The sequence below is a fragment of the Melospiza melodia genome, chromosome 7, assembly GCF_035770615.1.
Source record: "Melospiza melodia melodia isolate bMelMel2 chromosome 7, bMelMel2.pri, whole genome shotgun sequence".
NCBI lineage: Eukaryota > Metazoa > Chordata > Aves > Passeriformes > Passerellidae > Melospiza > Melospiza melodia.
Genome location: NC_086200.1, coordinates 26,595,303 through 26,608,969, shown reverse-complemented (window position 1 = coordinate 26,608,969; position 13,667 = coordinate 26,595,303). Strand labels below are relative to the sequence as shown.

The 13,667-nt window shown below is 59.1% G+C and overlaps 2 protein-coding genes across 2 annotated transcripts in view; both read right to left on the bottom strand.

The window, feature by feature from the left end:
* The window catches only part of LOC134420631 (protein unc-13 homolog A-like), a 45,022-nt gene that overhangs the window by 13,299 nt on the left and 18,056 nt on the right, over positions 1 to 13,667 (bottom strand). Inside the window, 17 exon segments of the mRNA XM_063160823.1 lie at positions 3,842 to 3,925; positions 4,991 to 5,134; positions 5,260 to 5,291; positions 5,294 to 5,361; positions 5,443 to 5,563; positions 5,788 to 5,873; positions 6,319 to 6,452; positions 6,717 to 6,806; positions 6,808 to 6,851; positions 6,981 to 7,095; positions 7,201 to 7,269; positions 10,241 to 10,406; positions 11,107 to 11,270; positions 11,374 to 11,489; positions 12,519 to 12,688; positions 13,013 to 13,154; positions 13,331 to 13,558. Coding sequence (XP_063016893.1) covers positions 3,842 to 3,925; positions 4,991 to 5,134; positions 5,260 to 5,291; positions 5,294 to 5,361; positions 5,443 to 5,563; positions 5,788 to 5,873; positions 6,319 to 6,452; positions 6,717 to 6,806; positions 6,808 to 6,851; positions 6,981 to 7,095; positions 7,201 to 7,269; positions 10,241 to 10,406; positions 11,107 to 11,270; positions 11,374 to 11,489; positions 12,519 to 12,688; positions 13,013 to 13,154; positions 13,331 to 13,558 — 1,973 coding nt within the window.
* On the bottom strand, positions 2,495 to 3,273 carry LOC134420629 (protein unc-13 homolog A-like). The gene is made up of 3 exons (XM_063160822.1): positions 3,184 to 3,273; positions 2,920 to 3,073; positions 2,495 to 2,789 (listed from the first exon to the last, which is right to left on the bottom strand). Exons 2-3 carry the CDS (start codon positions 3,036 to 3,038, stop codon positions 2,618 to 2,620), a joined length of 291 nt encoding a protein of 96 aa, XP_063016892.1. The 5' UTR covers positions 3,039 to 3,073; positions 3,184 to 3,273; the 3' UTR covers positions 2,495 to 2,617.

Genomic DNA, 13,667 nt, shown 5'->3' with positions numbered 1-13,667 from the left:
TGGGGAGCACAGAGTCAGCTGGCTGGAAGCCTCAGAAGGAACAAGCAGCACAGGTACAGCCAGAATAGGGCTGCAGGAGGGGTTCTGGGCCTGGCACAGGGTGATGGGTGAACAAGAGAGCTGACACTGCTCTGGCCCCCAGAGCCTCAGCAAAGCTGGGACATGGGGCTCCCACGAGGTCCCCATGAGATCTGAGGGGACACTCAGCGCCAGGCTGCCCCCAAGGCTTCCCCAAATGCTGCTGTGGGACACAAAAGGTGTTGGGGGACAGCAGAGAAGTGTTTGTCCCTGCAGGATTGGCATCAGCACTCCAGCAGCCGGCTCCCACTGCTGTTCCTGCACAGGTGCCTGGGTCACAACAGGGGTGGGGACAGGACTGGGGGGGTAAATTGCCCTTCCCTTGCCCCCAGGGGCATAACCCCACAGCCACAGACTGGTCAGAAGAGGACAGAAGGAAACTGCTCAGTCAAAGCCATGCAAGGACCCAGTAGCGATGCCGAGAAGGGAACCAGCAGTCCGGGTTCCCAGGGTCACACCCCGACCAGGAGGAGCCTCACGACTCGTGCCAGCAGCCTGCCCAACACCGAGCACGGGGCCAGGGAACCGCCCGTCCCCAGAGACTCCTCCTCCTCCTCCTGGCTGGGAAAACCTCCGCCCTCACCCCCAGCACAGCCAGACCCAGCCAGGGCCTCGCGGGGAAACTGAGGCACGAGGGGAAGGACGGGCAGCCCCGATTGAGGCTGGTGCCTCCCGCGGTATTTGCTGCCCCTCAGCACGGAGCCCGGGTCTGGCACTCCCCCATGACATGGCACCGATGGCAACTGCCACCGCCGTCCCCTCCCACCCCATCACTGCCCCCGTCCCTCCCCACATCCCGGCACCGCCAGCCTGCCCGAGGCCTCTCCACCCACCCCATCCCCGAGGGGCTGGCGTGTGCCAGCCAGTGCCAGGGCCAGGCAGGGGCAGGGACCAGGAGCCGGACCAGGAGCCGAAGGAGGGCGTGGGCAGGGCACGGGCAGCCACACAAGACAAGAACCGGCGAGGCCAGGGACCGACACAGAGCGGACAGACAGACAGACAGACAGGGAGCTGCCGTACTTACAATCATCTGCCATTGAGAGGCGAGAGGAAGCAATTGGAGAGAACAACCGTGACGTGAGTGCCGGCCCCCGCCTCCTCATCCTCCCCAGCGCCAGCCCTGCTGCCCCCCACCCCGGCAGGGCCGCAGCGCTGAGTGTCCCTGAGTGTCACTGAGTGTCCTGAGTGTCACTGAGTGTCACTGAGTGTCACTGAGTGTCACTGAGTGTCCCTGCCCGGCCACTGCACCTCAGGCCCCAAGGAGCCCCAGCCTCACCTGCCCAGCCCCTCCTGACTCTGGTGGGGAGCTTTGCCCCAGGGGAGCTCAGTTCCAGGGTCCCCAGTCAACACTTGCCCCCAAACCACCAACCTGTCCTGCCACCCTGTGGGCTGGCACCAGGGACACTGGGCAGGATGTCCCCTGCCCGAGGAACCAGTCCCAGCACGGCTTTCCCCAGGGACTGTGTGCCCTCAGGAAAATCACCCAACACAGCCACATGTCCCTGCTGCCCCCTCTGCCCTGGCACAGACCCCACTGTCTGCACAGCCTGGCTGCAAAGAGACTGGGATGGGGACTGGGATGGGGACTGGGACTGGGATGGGGACTGGGATGGGGGACTGGGACTGGGATGGGGACTGGGATGGACACTGGGATGGACACTGGGATGGGGACTGGGACTCAGTGGCACCAGCATCCCTATGAGATTTGGCCACCTTTGGCAAGGAGCCCAGTCAGAAGTGACATGGGGCTGAGCTGAGCCAGGCTCAGGGCGGTGACACGGTGACAGTGAGGTGGCACCACTGAGGGCTGACATCTCACCACTGTGCTGTCCCTCACAGACACAGCACAGGAGCTCCACAGTCCCCAGGAAGGTGACATAAAGGCTGACAGCTCCAGAAACTCCAAAGAACAGCCTTGTAACGGTGACAAAAGCCACCAAAGACTGACAGGTGTGTGGCTGGTTGAGAGCCCTCAGTGTCACCCTTTCCTGCCTGACTTCAAAGGAAACCACCTCAGGAAGCTTCAGGTGCAGGGGGGCAGGCAAACAGCAATGTGACATGGAGCCTCAGAGAGTGATCATTCCCTGGGTTTGCTGTGCTTTCCCAAACCCCCCAGGAGCAAGGGACAGCTCAGCCCTGCTGGGGAATATGTCCCCCCCATCCTCAGGAAACCCCCAGCCCTCAGCAAGGCAAACAGCAGAGTCTCCCCACACTCCAGGAGCCCCTGGATTCACCTCCTGGCACAGGGAGCACACCCACAGCCAGTGTGGATCAGTGTGGTGTGGGATGCTGTCCCAGCTCTGAGGGAAGGATGGATAAGAAAGGGCCAGTGTCCCCTCTTGATGCCACAAGGGAGGTGGCAGGAAGGTCCTTTGCCAAAGCCAACCCAAGAAGGTTCTGGAGCAAGGATGACCTGTTCTCTCTTCCATCCTTTCCCTGGCCAGGAGCTGGACACAGGTTTGGGGACATCAGAGAAGTCCCCACCCTCACCACATATGCCACGAGGGCACCTGGCCAGCCATGTCCCACACTGCCCCAGTCAGTCACCTGTGTCCCAGGGCCCCTGGTCCCTCTGCCCATCACTCACCGTCTGGTCTGTGAGAGGGGGCAGCACGATGGTCTTCTCCATGGTGTTCATCACCAGCTTCCAGAGCTCCTTCAGCACCCGCTTCAGCACCGTCTTCTCGCAGATCTTGGCAAAGAGCGTCAGGCTGCGGAGGAGATGCCACGTGTCACCCTCCCATGTCACCCTCCCGTGTCACCCTGACTCTGCAGGTCCCCCACACTGCCTGGCAAGGCCAGGAGGGGCAGGGTGGGGGTCCCAGCTGCCCCCACACTCACTTGCTGTCCAGCAGGTCCATGATGGGCTGCAGGACGTTGTCGGCGTCCTGCGCCACGCTGCTGCAGGTGCTGGCGGGGACGTTGCCGGTGCCCTTCACCTGGCTCAGGATGTCACCCATCTGCCTTCACACACTCCTCGATGTGGGGCTGGAAACTGGGCACCACGACACACAGGCAGCTCAGCATAGCCCCCCAGAGCCCCTGGACACAGCTTCTGGACCCCCAGAGCTCTGCTCTGCCCACTGCCCCCTCACCCAGCTGTACCTGGTGGCAAACACTCGGCTCAGATCATCCAGGGACGTTGTTAAGCTTCACCTGCAGCTCCTTGAGGATATCACTGGCTTCTGTGTCCAGCTGCAGGAGGAACAGGTTGTTGACGCTGACAGAGCTCCTGAACCAGCCCTCAGGGAAGTTTCTGCACCCCAAATGCATCCCTGGGCAGGGTGAAGCCCAGTCTGATATGGTGGGAGAGCAGGGTGCCATGGGGTGGAACAGTGTGACCCCACACAGGAGTGAGGAAGGGTCTGCTCCCAGCACTGGGGAACTGGGCAAGGGGCTACCTCAGGGGGGAAGGGAATGATCCAACCCCCACAGGGCTCCCCCCAGGAACCCCCCCCATACTCACATCCTTCCCACCCATGGCTTCAAACATCCTTCTCAAGCTGGACACGGAGCTGCTGGATGTTGTTCATCAGGATGCAGGGCTGGAGGGGTGGGATGGAGAGGGGGGTCAGCACCAATAAATATGGCTGGGACAGCTGCCCACAGCCCCAGAACCCTCCCATCTTGCACTGGGGGACATGAGGACAGGGATGGCACAGAAGCCACCCTGGCAGCGTGTCAGGAACTGCCATCAGGAAGGGACTGACCCACCCTGGGGTTGAGGTGACATGTGGGGACACCAAAAGGGGAGATACATCACCACTTTCTCCTTCTCCTTGGAGCAGTAGGAGGCAAAATCCTTGGATATGATCTCAGCGTACTGGAGCAGCACATTGCTGATGGTCTGCAGCCAAACAGGGCACCAAGGAAGACACCCAGACAGCAAAGGGTGAGGAGGGAGAGAAGGAAACCATGAGTGCAACAGCAGTGAAACAACCTCCTATCTGGACATATACAGGAGTCCCAGACCCTCTGGCCTCATGGATCACAGAATCATGGAATCATTAAGGTTGGAAAAGCCCTATAAATTGAAGTCCAACCATCACCTCAGCACCACCACCATGTTCGCCACTAAACCATATCCCTCAAGTGCCACATCCACATGTTTTTTAAACACTTCCAAGGATGAGGACTTCACTGCTGCCCTGGGCAGCCTGTGCCAGGGTTGGACAAACCTTTCAGTGAAGAAATTTTACCAACATCCAACCCAAATTTCCCCTGGCACAACTTGTGGCCATTTCCTCTCTTCCTGTCCCTGTTCCCTGGGTGCAGAGCCCAATCCCTCCAGCTGTCCCCTCCTGTCAGGGAGTTGTGCAGAGCCATAAGGTCCTTCCTGAGCCTCCCCAGCACCCTCAGCCTTTTCTGGTGCTCCAGATCCATCCCATCTCTGTTCCCTTCTCTGGACACACTCCAGCCCTTCAATGTCCTTCTTGTCATGAGGCACCCCAAAGTGACCCCAGGATTTGAGGTGGGGGCTCAGCAGTGCCCAGCACAGGGAGGCAGTCACTGCTCTGGTCCTGCTGGGCACACCACTGCTAGCACAGCCCAGGTGCCATTGGCCTCCTTGCCCACCTGGGCACACCTGGCTCATGTTCATGCACCAGGAGCCACATGGGCACAGCCACTGGAAGCCAGATCCAGCACAACTGGTCTCCATGGGCTGCTGCAGCACAGCTGCAAGGGAACAGCCACCAAGCCTGCATGTAACTCTTTCCTATATTGCAGCAAGCCAGTTTTAATTAATCTGTATTAATTAAGCAAATAACTTATCAATTATCTCATAATTAATTAACTAATATCCTGTGCTAGCAGAGCTGGGAGTGTTCCAGGGTGTGCTGGTAGCATATTGCACACGGAGCCCAGGAGCCCCAGGCAGGGCTGGCACTGGGGTGCCAGGGGTGGTGCCCACCTTGGCAAACCGTCTCATGTAGTGCCCCACAATCTGGGGGTCAGGGCATTCCAGCTTCTTGATGATCTCAAAGCTCTGGTTGAGCTGGGAGAAAACGTCCACCACGGAGCAGGAGAAGAGCGCGTGCTCCGAGGTCTGCTGGAACTGTAGGAGTGAGACAAGGTGTCAGCAGGGTGTCAGGGGGGACATTTTGGCCCCAGCCAGGACATCCTGGGCATCAAGGGACAAGCCCCTCTCCTGTGAGGCTGCTCCCCTAGCCCTGCTCATACCCCATCCTTCTTGTCCCGCTCCAGGGCTCCGGCAGGAAATCCCGTGACACCTCTTCATTCTCATCCAGCCACTGGATGACAAAGGGCTCGAACCAGCTGCAAGAGGGACAACAGCCGTGGTGAGGGCAGCAGCCCTGGTGGTTGGCAGTGCCCTCCCCGGCCCAGGCTGCACTCACGCGGGGTTACTCGGGCACGCGGCTCTTGAAGGAGGGCAGCTCGGTGACGTACTCGTTGTACAGCCACTTCACCTTGAAGTGCAGGTTCATGTAGTCTGCGCTCTTGCACAGGCGGTGCTTCTCGTGCTCTGCACGGGGGAAAGGGCCTGGGGCTCACTCTGAGTCCCAAATCTGGGCTGTGGCCCCCCCCAGGGGCAGCTCCAGGGTGAAAAGGTGAGGAGGGGGGGAAGCTGTGCATGGTGTTGGTGAGGAGAGGAAATGGGTTTGCCCAGGGAACAGGGGAGGTGGAAGCTGAGGGCAGCTCCTGCCTGGTTCCCCCCCTCTCTGGCTCAGGGTGGCAGGTGGGACTCACCCTCCATGGCATACTTCATGTCCTGAGCAAAGAGGTTCCACATCACCTCAGCGCTGATCTTCCCCACGTTCAGTTCCTGGGGGAACCTGGGGTGAGGGGGGACAGTGTGAACCACAGAATTGTTTAGGGTGCAAAAGACCTCCAAGGCCATCGAGTCCAACCTGTGAATGATCCCCCCCTTGCCACCCAGCCCAGAGCACTGAGTGCCAGATCCAGGCCTTCCTTGGACACCTCCAGGGGTAGGGACTCCAAAGCTCCCTGGGCAGCCCCAGCCAATGCCTGACCACCCCTTCCATGAATTCTTCCTGATGTTCAACCTGAACCTCCCCAGCACAGCTCAAGGCCATGAACACAGAGTGAATGGGCCCTCCACGTGGACAGATATCCCTCACACACCTCCCAGCAGCCTCAGCTTTCCCATCTGTAGAATGGATGTTATAACCACCTTCCAAAGGCCTCAAGATCCTACTGCCTCCATGTGGGTTACCCTCTGTGGGCACAGCACTGTCCCCTTCCCCAGCACCTACTCACTGGTTCAGGCAGGGTGTGTAGGAGTTCTTGTCTTCCTCAATAATGGAGACAATCAGGGTGATGAGCTTTGACCAGAAATCCAGGTTTTTGATGCTGGGGCCCTGCTCCTCGGGGGGCAACCTCGCCTTTCTTGTCTGGAGGGGGCAGGGACACAGTGGAAAATTTGGTCACCCCAGTGCAGGGCTCAACTTTGTGTTGGGGTTAACAAGGGAGCAGGAGGGAATCCCCTGGAGGCCCCATGCAACCCCCTCTTGTCTGTCCTGATCTCACCCCACAGCTCAAACTCGTGGGATGATTCTGCACAGGACTGAGCACTCTGGAGAGGGAGCAGGAGCATGAATAAAGGAGAAGGGCACAGGATGGGGAGGTCAGTGCCCAGCACCCCCCTGCCCACACACCGGGTCTGTCTGGTACTCGCGGCTGTAGAGCTCGTGGCAGTTGTTGAAGATGTACTCGTAGGTGGAGTTGAGACAGGCCTTCACACAGTCCCTTCACCACCTGGCTGGCTCGTGGGGGGCTCTGCAGCTCTGGACCTGGTGTGCAGAGTGGGCATGGTGTTTGGAGCACCCCCAGACCTCACCCAGGAGCACCACAGAGAACCAGGCCAGCACAACCCCAACCCCAGAGAACCAGGGCCAAAGGGAGTCAGATCCCTGAGGGACAGGGAGAGCAGGGCCCCAGCTGTACCTTCATCCGAAAGAAGGTGATGCTGGTCAGCAAATCCACTGTGGACTTCAGGTCCTGCAGCCGTTCGGGGCTGCTGGCAGGGAAGTTGTTCTGGAAGGGAAAGAGGGGAGTTGCCCTCCAAATTCACAAGGGAGGTGAGGGAGCAGCCACCTGGTGCTTCAGGTGGGGATACCGAGGGCAGGGCAGGCACCTTACCCGGTACATGGAGAGGTCGATGCGCAGGGAGTTGTGCAGCTGATCCAGGAGCTTGACAAAGCGATCTTTCTGTGGAGAGACACCCAGGGGCAGGTGAGCAGGGCAAAGGGGCAGGACTGACCCCCCACCCTCTGCTCTCTGCTCTCAGCTCAGCCCTTACTCATCCTTTCCTTTTTCCTTTCCTTTCCCTTTCCTTTCCTTTCCCCTTTCCTTTCCTTTCCTTTTTCCTTTCCTTTCCCCTTTCCTTTCCTTTCCCCTTTCCTTTCCTTTCCTTTTTCCTTTCCTTTCCTTTCCTTTCCTTTCCTTTCCTTTCCTTTCCTTTCCTTTTCCTTCTTTCCTTTCCTTTCCTTTCCTTTCCTTTCCTTCTTCCTTTCCTTTCCTTTCTTTCCTTTCCTCCTTTCCTTTCTTCCCCTTTCCTTTCCTTTCCCCTTTCCTTTTCTCCCCTTTCCTTTCCTTTCCCCTTCCTTTCCTTTCCCCCTTTTCCTTTCCTTTCCCCTTTCCTTTCCTTTCCCCTTTCCTTTCCTTTCCCCTTTCCTTTCCTTTCCCCTTTCCTTTCCTTTCCCCTTTCCTTTCCTTTCCCCTTTCCTTTCCTTTCCCCTTTCCTTTCCTTTCCCCTTTCCTTTCCTTTCCCCTTTCCTTCCTTTCCCCTTTCCTTTCCCCTTTCCCTTTCCCTTTCCCTTTCCTTTCCTTCCCCTTTCCTTTCCCTTCCTTTCCTTTCCTTTCCCCTTTCCTTTCCTTTCCCCTTTCCTTCCTTTCCCCCTTCCTTTCCTTTCCCCTTTCCTTTCCCCTTTCCCTTTCCCCTTTCCTTCCTTTCCCCTTCCTTCCTTTCCCCTTTCCTTTCCTTTCCCCTTTCCTTTCCCCTTTCCTTTCCCTTTCCTTTCCCCCTTTCCTTTCCCCTTTCCTTTCCCCTTTCCTTTCCCCTTTCCTTTCCCTTTCCTTTCCCCTTTCCTTTCCCCTTTCCTTCCCCTTTCCTTTCCCCTTTCCTTTCCCCTTCCTTTCCCCTTTCCTTTCCCCTTTCCTTTCCCCTTTCCTTTCCCCTTTCCTTTCCCCTTCCCTTCCCTTCCCTTCCCTTCCCTTCCCTTCCCTTCCCTTCCCTTCCCTTCCCTTCCCTTCCCTTCCCTCCTTCCCTTCCCTTCCCTTCCCTTCCCTTCCCTTCCCTTCCCTTCCTTCCTGCCTTCTTTCTGAGCCCTCAATGGGCAGGACATGCCTGCAGAGAAGAGCACCTCCTTGCTGGTGGCTGGGGCTCACTCAAAGCCCTCAGCAGCTCCTGGGGCACATGTGGCCATGCCAGGTTGAGGTTCAGGATGGAGAGGTGACACCACGTGTCCCCTCATTGCTGGGAGGCTGACAGGCTGCTGTGTCTGCCCACTGGAACATCTCTGAGCCTGGGCTCAGGACAAGAGTTGGGAGAGGGGCTGCAGGATCAGCATGCCCCTCAATTGGGGCTTTGCAAGAGCTCAGGAAAAAGGATGTACAGTGATTGTCCATCTTGAGGATGGCCCCAGGAGCTGGACATTTCCATGACTCCTCACTCACCCCACTGGGCTGCATCAAGGGACATGGGCAGGGAACACCCCGTGTGGGGGGGTCTGCAGTGGGGCTGAGGGGCTGTAGTTCAGCTCAGCCCAGCTCTCACCCAGGGAGCACAGGGCAGAAGGATGCAAATTCCATCTTGGGTTGTGGATTGGATCAGGGGTCACAGCTGATGGTAAAGCAACTCATGATAAAGTCCCAGACTGGTTTGGGTTGGAAGGGACCTTAAGGACCACCTTGTCCCATTCCCTGCCATGGGCAAGGACACCTTCCACTATCCCAGGTCGCTCCATGCCCTGTCCAATCTAGTCTTGAACACTTCCAGGGATGAGACAGCCACTGAGCTGCTCTCAGGTCAACCTCAGTCCTCACTCCCTCACAGGGAAGAATTTCTTCCCATTATTGGCCCCAAAACATTGTTGGGGAGCATTTCCCTTTGCGTTCCTGTGGGTGGAGAGGCTCTGGACAGCCATGTGTGCCTGCCATGAGAGCCCTGGGCTCCCACTCAGCACTGGCTGTACGGGTCAGGGCTGACCCACAGGGCTCTGCAGAGTCCTGGACAAGAGCACAGGGGTGGGAAGGGCAGTGATTCCATGGCTCAGCCATGGCCACAGCCTGTGCTGGCACCGCAAACCTCCGGCGCCGGCGGGGTTGGCCCAGCCGGGCCCTGGGGCGTCCCCACACCCAGGAGCGGCTGCAGCACTCTAACACTTGACACGACATGGCCAGGCACTTTAGCACCCAACCTTAGGCTCTCTAAAAAAGAGAAAGAGATAAGTTTTTAAAATCCTCCATGTTAGAGAAAAGGCTGGTTTTGGTTTCCTCCTGCTGCGTGATCCCAGGCACAGCTCACTCCCCCTGCACCAGAACGGCCAGGGGAGCCAAGCTGCGTGATGTGGAGCTGTGCTCGGCCCTGGCTGTGCCCCTGGCTATACCCAGCACCTTGCTGTGCCTGGGGCTGGGCACTGACCCTGGCAGCCCCATGCACACCCAGAGCGACCATTTCCTGCTTCTGGGATGGCACTGGGGGAGCCCAGGTGAGGGCTCAGCCCCTCCTCGCCCACGTCCCCGAGGGGCACCCAGCCCTGCCACAAACTCGCCCCCTTGGCACCCAGTGGTGCTGGCACAACTGGCTGAGTTTGCAGAGGGCTGGGGACCCCCAAAGCACACGAGGCTGTGCAAGACCCCCCAGGAAGTGCAGGTGTGGGTCATGGCCACATGCTTCTGATTTTGCCACCAAGGTGCCCCCTCCTCCTGGCACGCTGCCACCCAATTTGCTCAGGCTCCCATAATAAATAAGGGAGCAGATTTAGCCCTTCTCCTGGGAAGGTGGTGGCCCTTTTCCTTCCTGAAGTACAGGAGCGGGATGACTTTTGGGGCAAGCAGGGGCTGACCCCACTGCTGCCTGGCTGCAGTTTGGAGTGGGGTGTTTTGCACAGCTCGTTTTGCTTCCTGAGCCCCTCACCCCCTCCCAGAAAAAGGAGAGAAGAAAAGAGCGCTTACTTACCATGGGACTTACACCGAAATTGGAGGCTGCGAATCGGTCGGAGGAGGCGTTGGCATTGCTGGAGGACGTGGTGTGAGCGTAGTAGGCGTTGATGTTGGCCAGCAGGGTGCTCATCACCGCCGGCACCCCGGGGCACATGTACTTGGAGGAGAGGCAGGCAAAATGCCTACGGAGAGAGGTGGTCATGGGAGGGGATGCAGGGTTTGTGATGCATAAGTCATTGAATCCCAGAGCATCCCAAATTGGAAGGGACCCTCAGGGATCATTGATCCAGCCCCTGTCCCTGCCCAGGCACCCAAACAACTCCACCCTGAGCAGCCCTGGGAGCTCCTGCAGCTCTGGCAGCCTTGGCACCATTCCCTGGGCAGCCTGGGCAGTGCCCAGCAGCCTCGGGGGGCAGAACCTTGCCCTGAGCTCCATGCCAAGGCCTGGCACAGCTGCAGCCCTTGCTGGGCTCCTGTCCCTGTGCCAGAGCAGAGCTCAGCCCCTGCCCCTGTGCCTGCCCTGGGGAGGAGCTGCAGCCCCTGAGGAGCCTCCCCTCAGTCTCCTGGGCTGCAGCTGAACGAGCCAAGTGCCCTCAGCTGCTCCTCAGCCCTTCCCCAGCTCCGTGTGCCTCCTCTGGGCACTCTCCAACAGCTTTGGGTCCTTCTGATCTTGTGGTGACCAAACTGGACACAGGACTTGAGATGAGGCTGTGCCAGAGTGCGTTGGGAAGGGGAAGGATGGGTGCACAGGCTTGGGGCCAGTCTGCACCCATGGCAGGGATGTGAGTGCCAATGGCAGCAGAAGAGGAAGATGGGGACAGTAACCCTGCACCTGAGGGATGTGTGCAGCCCCTCTGAACCAGATGGGGGCACAGGACTCACGTCATGGCCTGGTAGATGGACTCCACCCCATAGCGCATGGCAAACTCATCCACGATCTCCTGTGCTGTCTCATCAAAGTAAACCTTCCACGCATCGTCCCCCTTGGCGTCGGGGATCTTCACCACGCCGTTGTTTTGCAAATCCGTCACAAAGTGAAACAGGTTCTGGAGGTACAAATGCGTCCTGTCAGCTCCCCAGGGCAGGTGGTGGCAGGGTGGCACTGCTGGGGAGGGGGCTGTGCCCCCTGTGCCTGTCTGGGCTGCTCACCTCATGCAGGCAGGTGTACTGGACATGGTAGGGAGCCACCTTCTCCTCGCCCTTGATCTCCACGCTGATGTGCAGCCGGATGGCTCCTGACACTGCAGACTTGTCTGTGCGCTTGTCTGTGGGTGCAGGGAGAGGGAAGGGTGTGAGGCTTCCCTGGGGCAGCCCTGCTCACTGCCAGCCCCAAAGAAGGGCACAGTGCTGTGGCATAGGGCTAGGGCTGAGGTGCCCCAAAGAAGGGCACAGTGCTGTGGCATAGGGCTAGGGCTGAGGGGACACCCAGCAGGGTGTGCAGCCAGGCTGGGGTTGTGATTTGGCCACATTCCAGCTGCTAGAGACATGGCCTTTCTGTGCCTCAGTTCCCTTCTGCAGGAGGCTGGTGTTCTAGAACCTCCTGGGTAGTACAGGGTTCTGAAAATGACTCTGGGAGAACACTTTATCCTGATGGCTTTTGATATTAAATGTTTCTAAGCGCAAACCCTGCTGCAATAACCTTCAGCCTATGGTTGGCAGCACTTCCCCCTTGGAGCCCAGGGCCAGGGTCCCAGGCTGAGCAGGACGTGGCACCCCTGATCCCAGTGCCAGGGTCCCAGGCTGAGCAGGATGTGGCACCCCTGATCCCAGTGCCAGGGTCCCAGGCTGAGCAGGATGTGGCAGCCCTGATCCCAGGCCAGGGTCCCAGGCTGAGCAGGACGTGGCACCCCTGAGCCCAGTGCCAGGGTCCCAGGCTGAGCAGGCTGTGGCACCCCTGATCCCAGTGCCAGGGTCCCAGCCTGAGCAGGACATGGCACCCCTGATCCCAGTGCCAGGGTCCCAGGCTGAGCAGGATGTGGCACCCCTGAGCCCAGTGCCAGGGTCCCAGGCTGAGCAGGATTGTGGCACCCCTGATCCCAGTGCCAGGGTCCCAGGCTGAGCAGGACGTGGCACCCCTGATCCCAGTGCCAGGGTCCCAGGCTGAGCAGGATTGTGGCACCCCTGATCCCAGTGCCAGGGTCCCAGGCTGAGCAGGACGTGGCACCCCTGAGCCCAGTGCCAGGGTCCCAGGCTGAGCAGGATTGTGGCACCCCTGATCCCAGTGCCAGGGTCCCAGGCTGAGCAGGACGTGGCACCCCTGAGCCCAGGCCAGGGCCCCAGGCTGTGCTGCTCACCAAGGTTGTACCAGACGTCCATCTCCCCGCTCAGGGTCCGGACCTCGATGATGGTCTGGCCCAGGAAGTCGTCGGATTCCCTCTTGAAGCGCTGCTTGACGCGGGACTTGATGTCATCATCCTCGTCCCACACACGGACCTTGATGCGGTCAGAGGAGTTGTGGCACTCGCTGGAGAGGTGACAAAGGCCCCAGCGTGAGCAGTGAAACCCTTCCAGCCACTCCCCATCACTGCTCCCCTAAACAAAAGGGACTAGCACAAAGCAGGAACTGGGGAAGAGAGCAGATGTGGGGGCACCAATCCCCTCCCAGCAGCTCTGGAGTCACACCCTCACGGCACAAAACAGAACCCCAAGGGACCCCAGCACCTCAGTGGGGGCAGGATGAGGCCCAGCTGGCTCCCCCCACCCTACTGGGACAAGACAAGAGCCAGCACAGCCTGGCACAACCACGAGTGGCCAGAGAGGGGAGTTGGGAGATCGGGGGTGAACTTACAAATGGAAATTCTCCTCCCAGACTGGGTTGAGGTTGCCGTAGATAGTTTTAGTCCTTTTTTTGGTCTTTCCAACCTGGACAGTGACATAGGGGTCACTGGAACCTGTCTTATCCTTTGCTTGCAGGCCCTGGGCACACACCACTGCAACACAGCACAGCATGGCAGAGAGAACAGACAGAGAGAAGTCAGTGCCACAGCCACATGAAAATCCCCAAAACAGGATCCTGTGTCCCCCCAGGGGCTGAAGCTGCCTGGCAGAATGAGGGGTTGGGCAGTGGGGACATTCCCATGGTCCCCAAGGCTAACCAGCTGCCTACCTGTGATGCTGATCTTGGCTGACCACTTGGAGGTGCCATCCAGGACACTCTGCTTGACTGCCTTCATCTGCTGTGTGTGTGTGGTCTTGTTGACCCCAAACACCTCCTGGATCAGCTCAAATATCTCTGGTTTGTTGCGCTCCCGGATCTTCATGCGGTCCTTGAGCACCATGATGATGTTCTGGGTCCGGTCCTCTGCCCCATGCTTGGAGCTCTTCTCTGCTGCTCCTGGGAGAGGACAGGCATGGGAGAGATGGGCTGGGGGGCTAGTGGTGCCCAGGAGAGAGACAAGAGATCTCACAGGTTGGCATGGTGGGCTTGGGGACAGGGACAGGAG

What these genes read in the sequence shown, in the direction of transcription:
- LOC134420629 (XM_063160822.1), bottom strand. Translation starts at nt 3,038, where the DNA reads ATGGGTGACATCCTGAGCCAGGTGAAGGGCACCGGCAACGTCCCCGCC. An exon ending in ATGGACCTGCTGGACAGCAA is followed by an intron (nt 2,790 to 2,919) that starts GTGAGTGTGGGG and finishes TCTCCTCCGCAG; the next exon opens with CCTGACGCTCTTTGCCAAGA.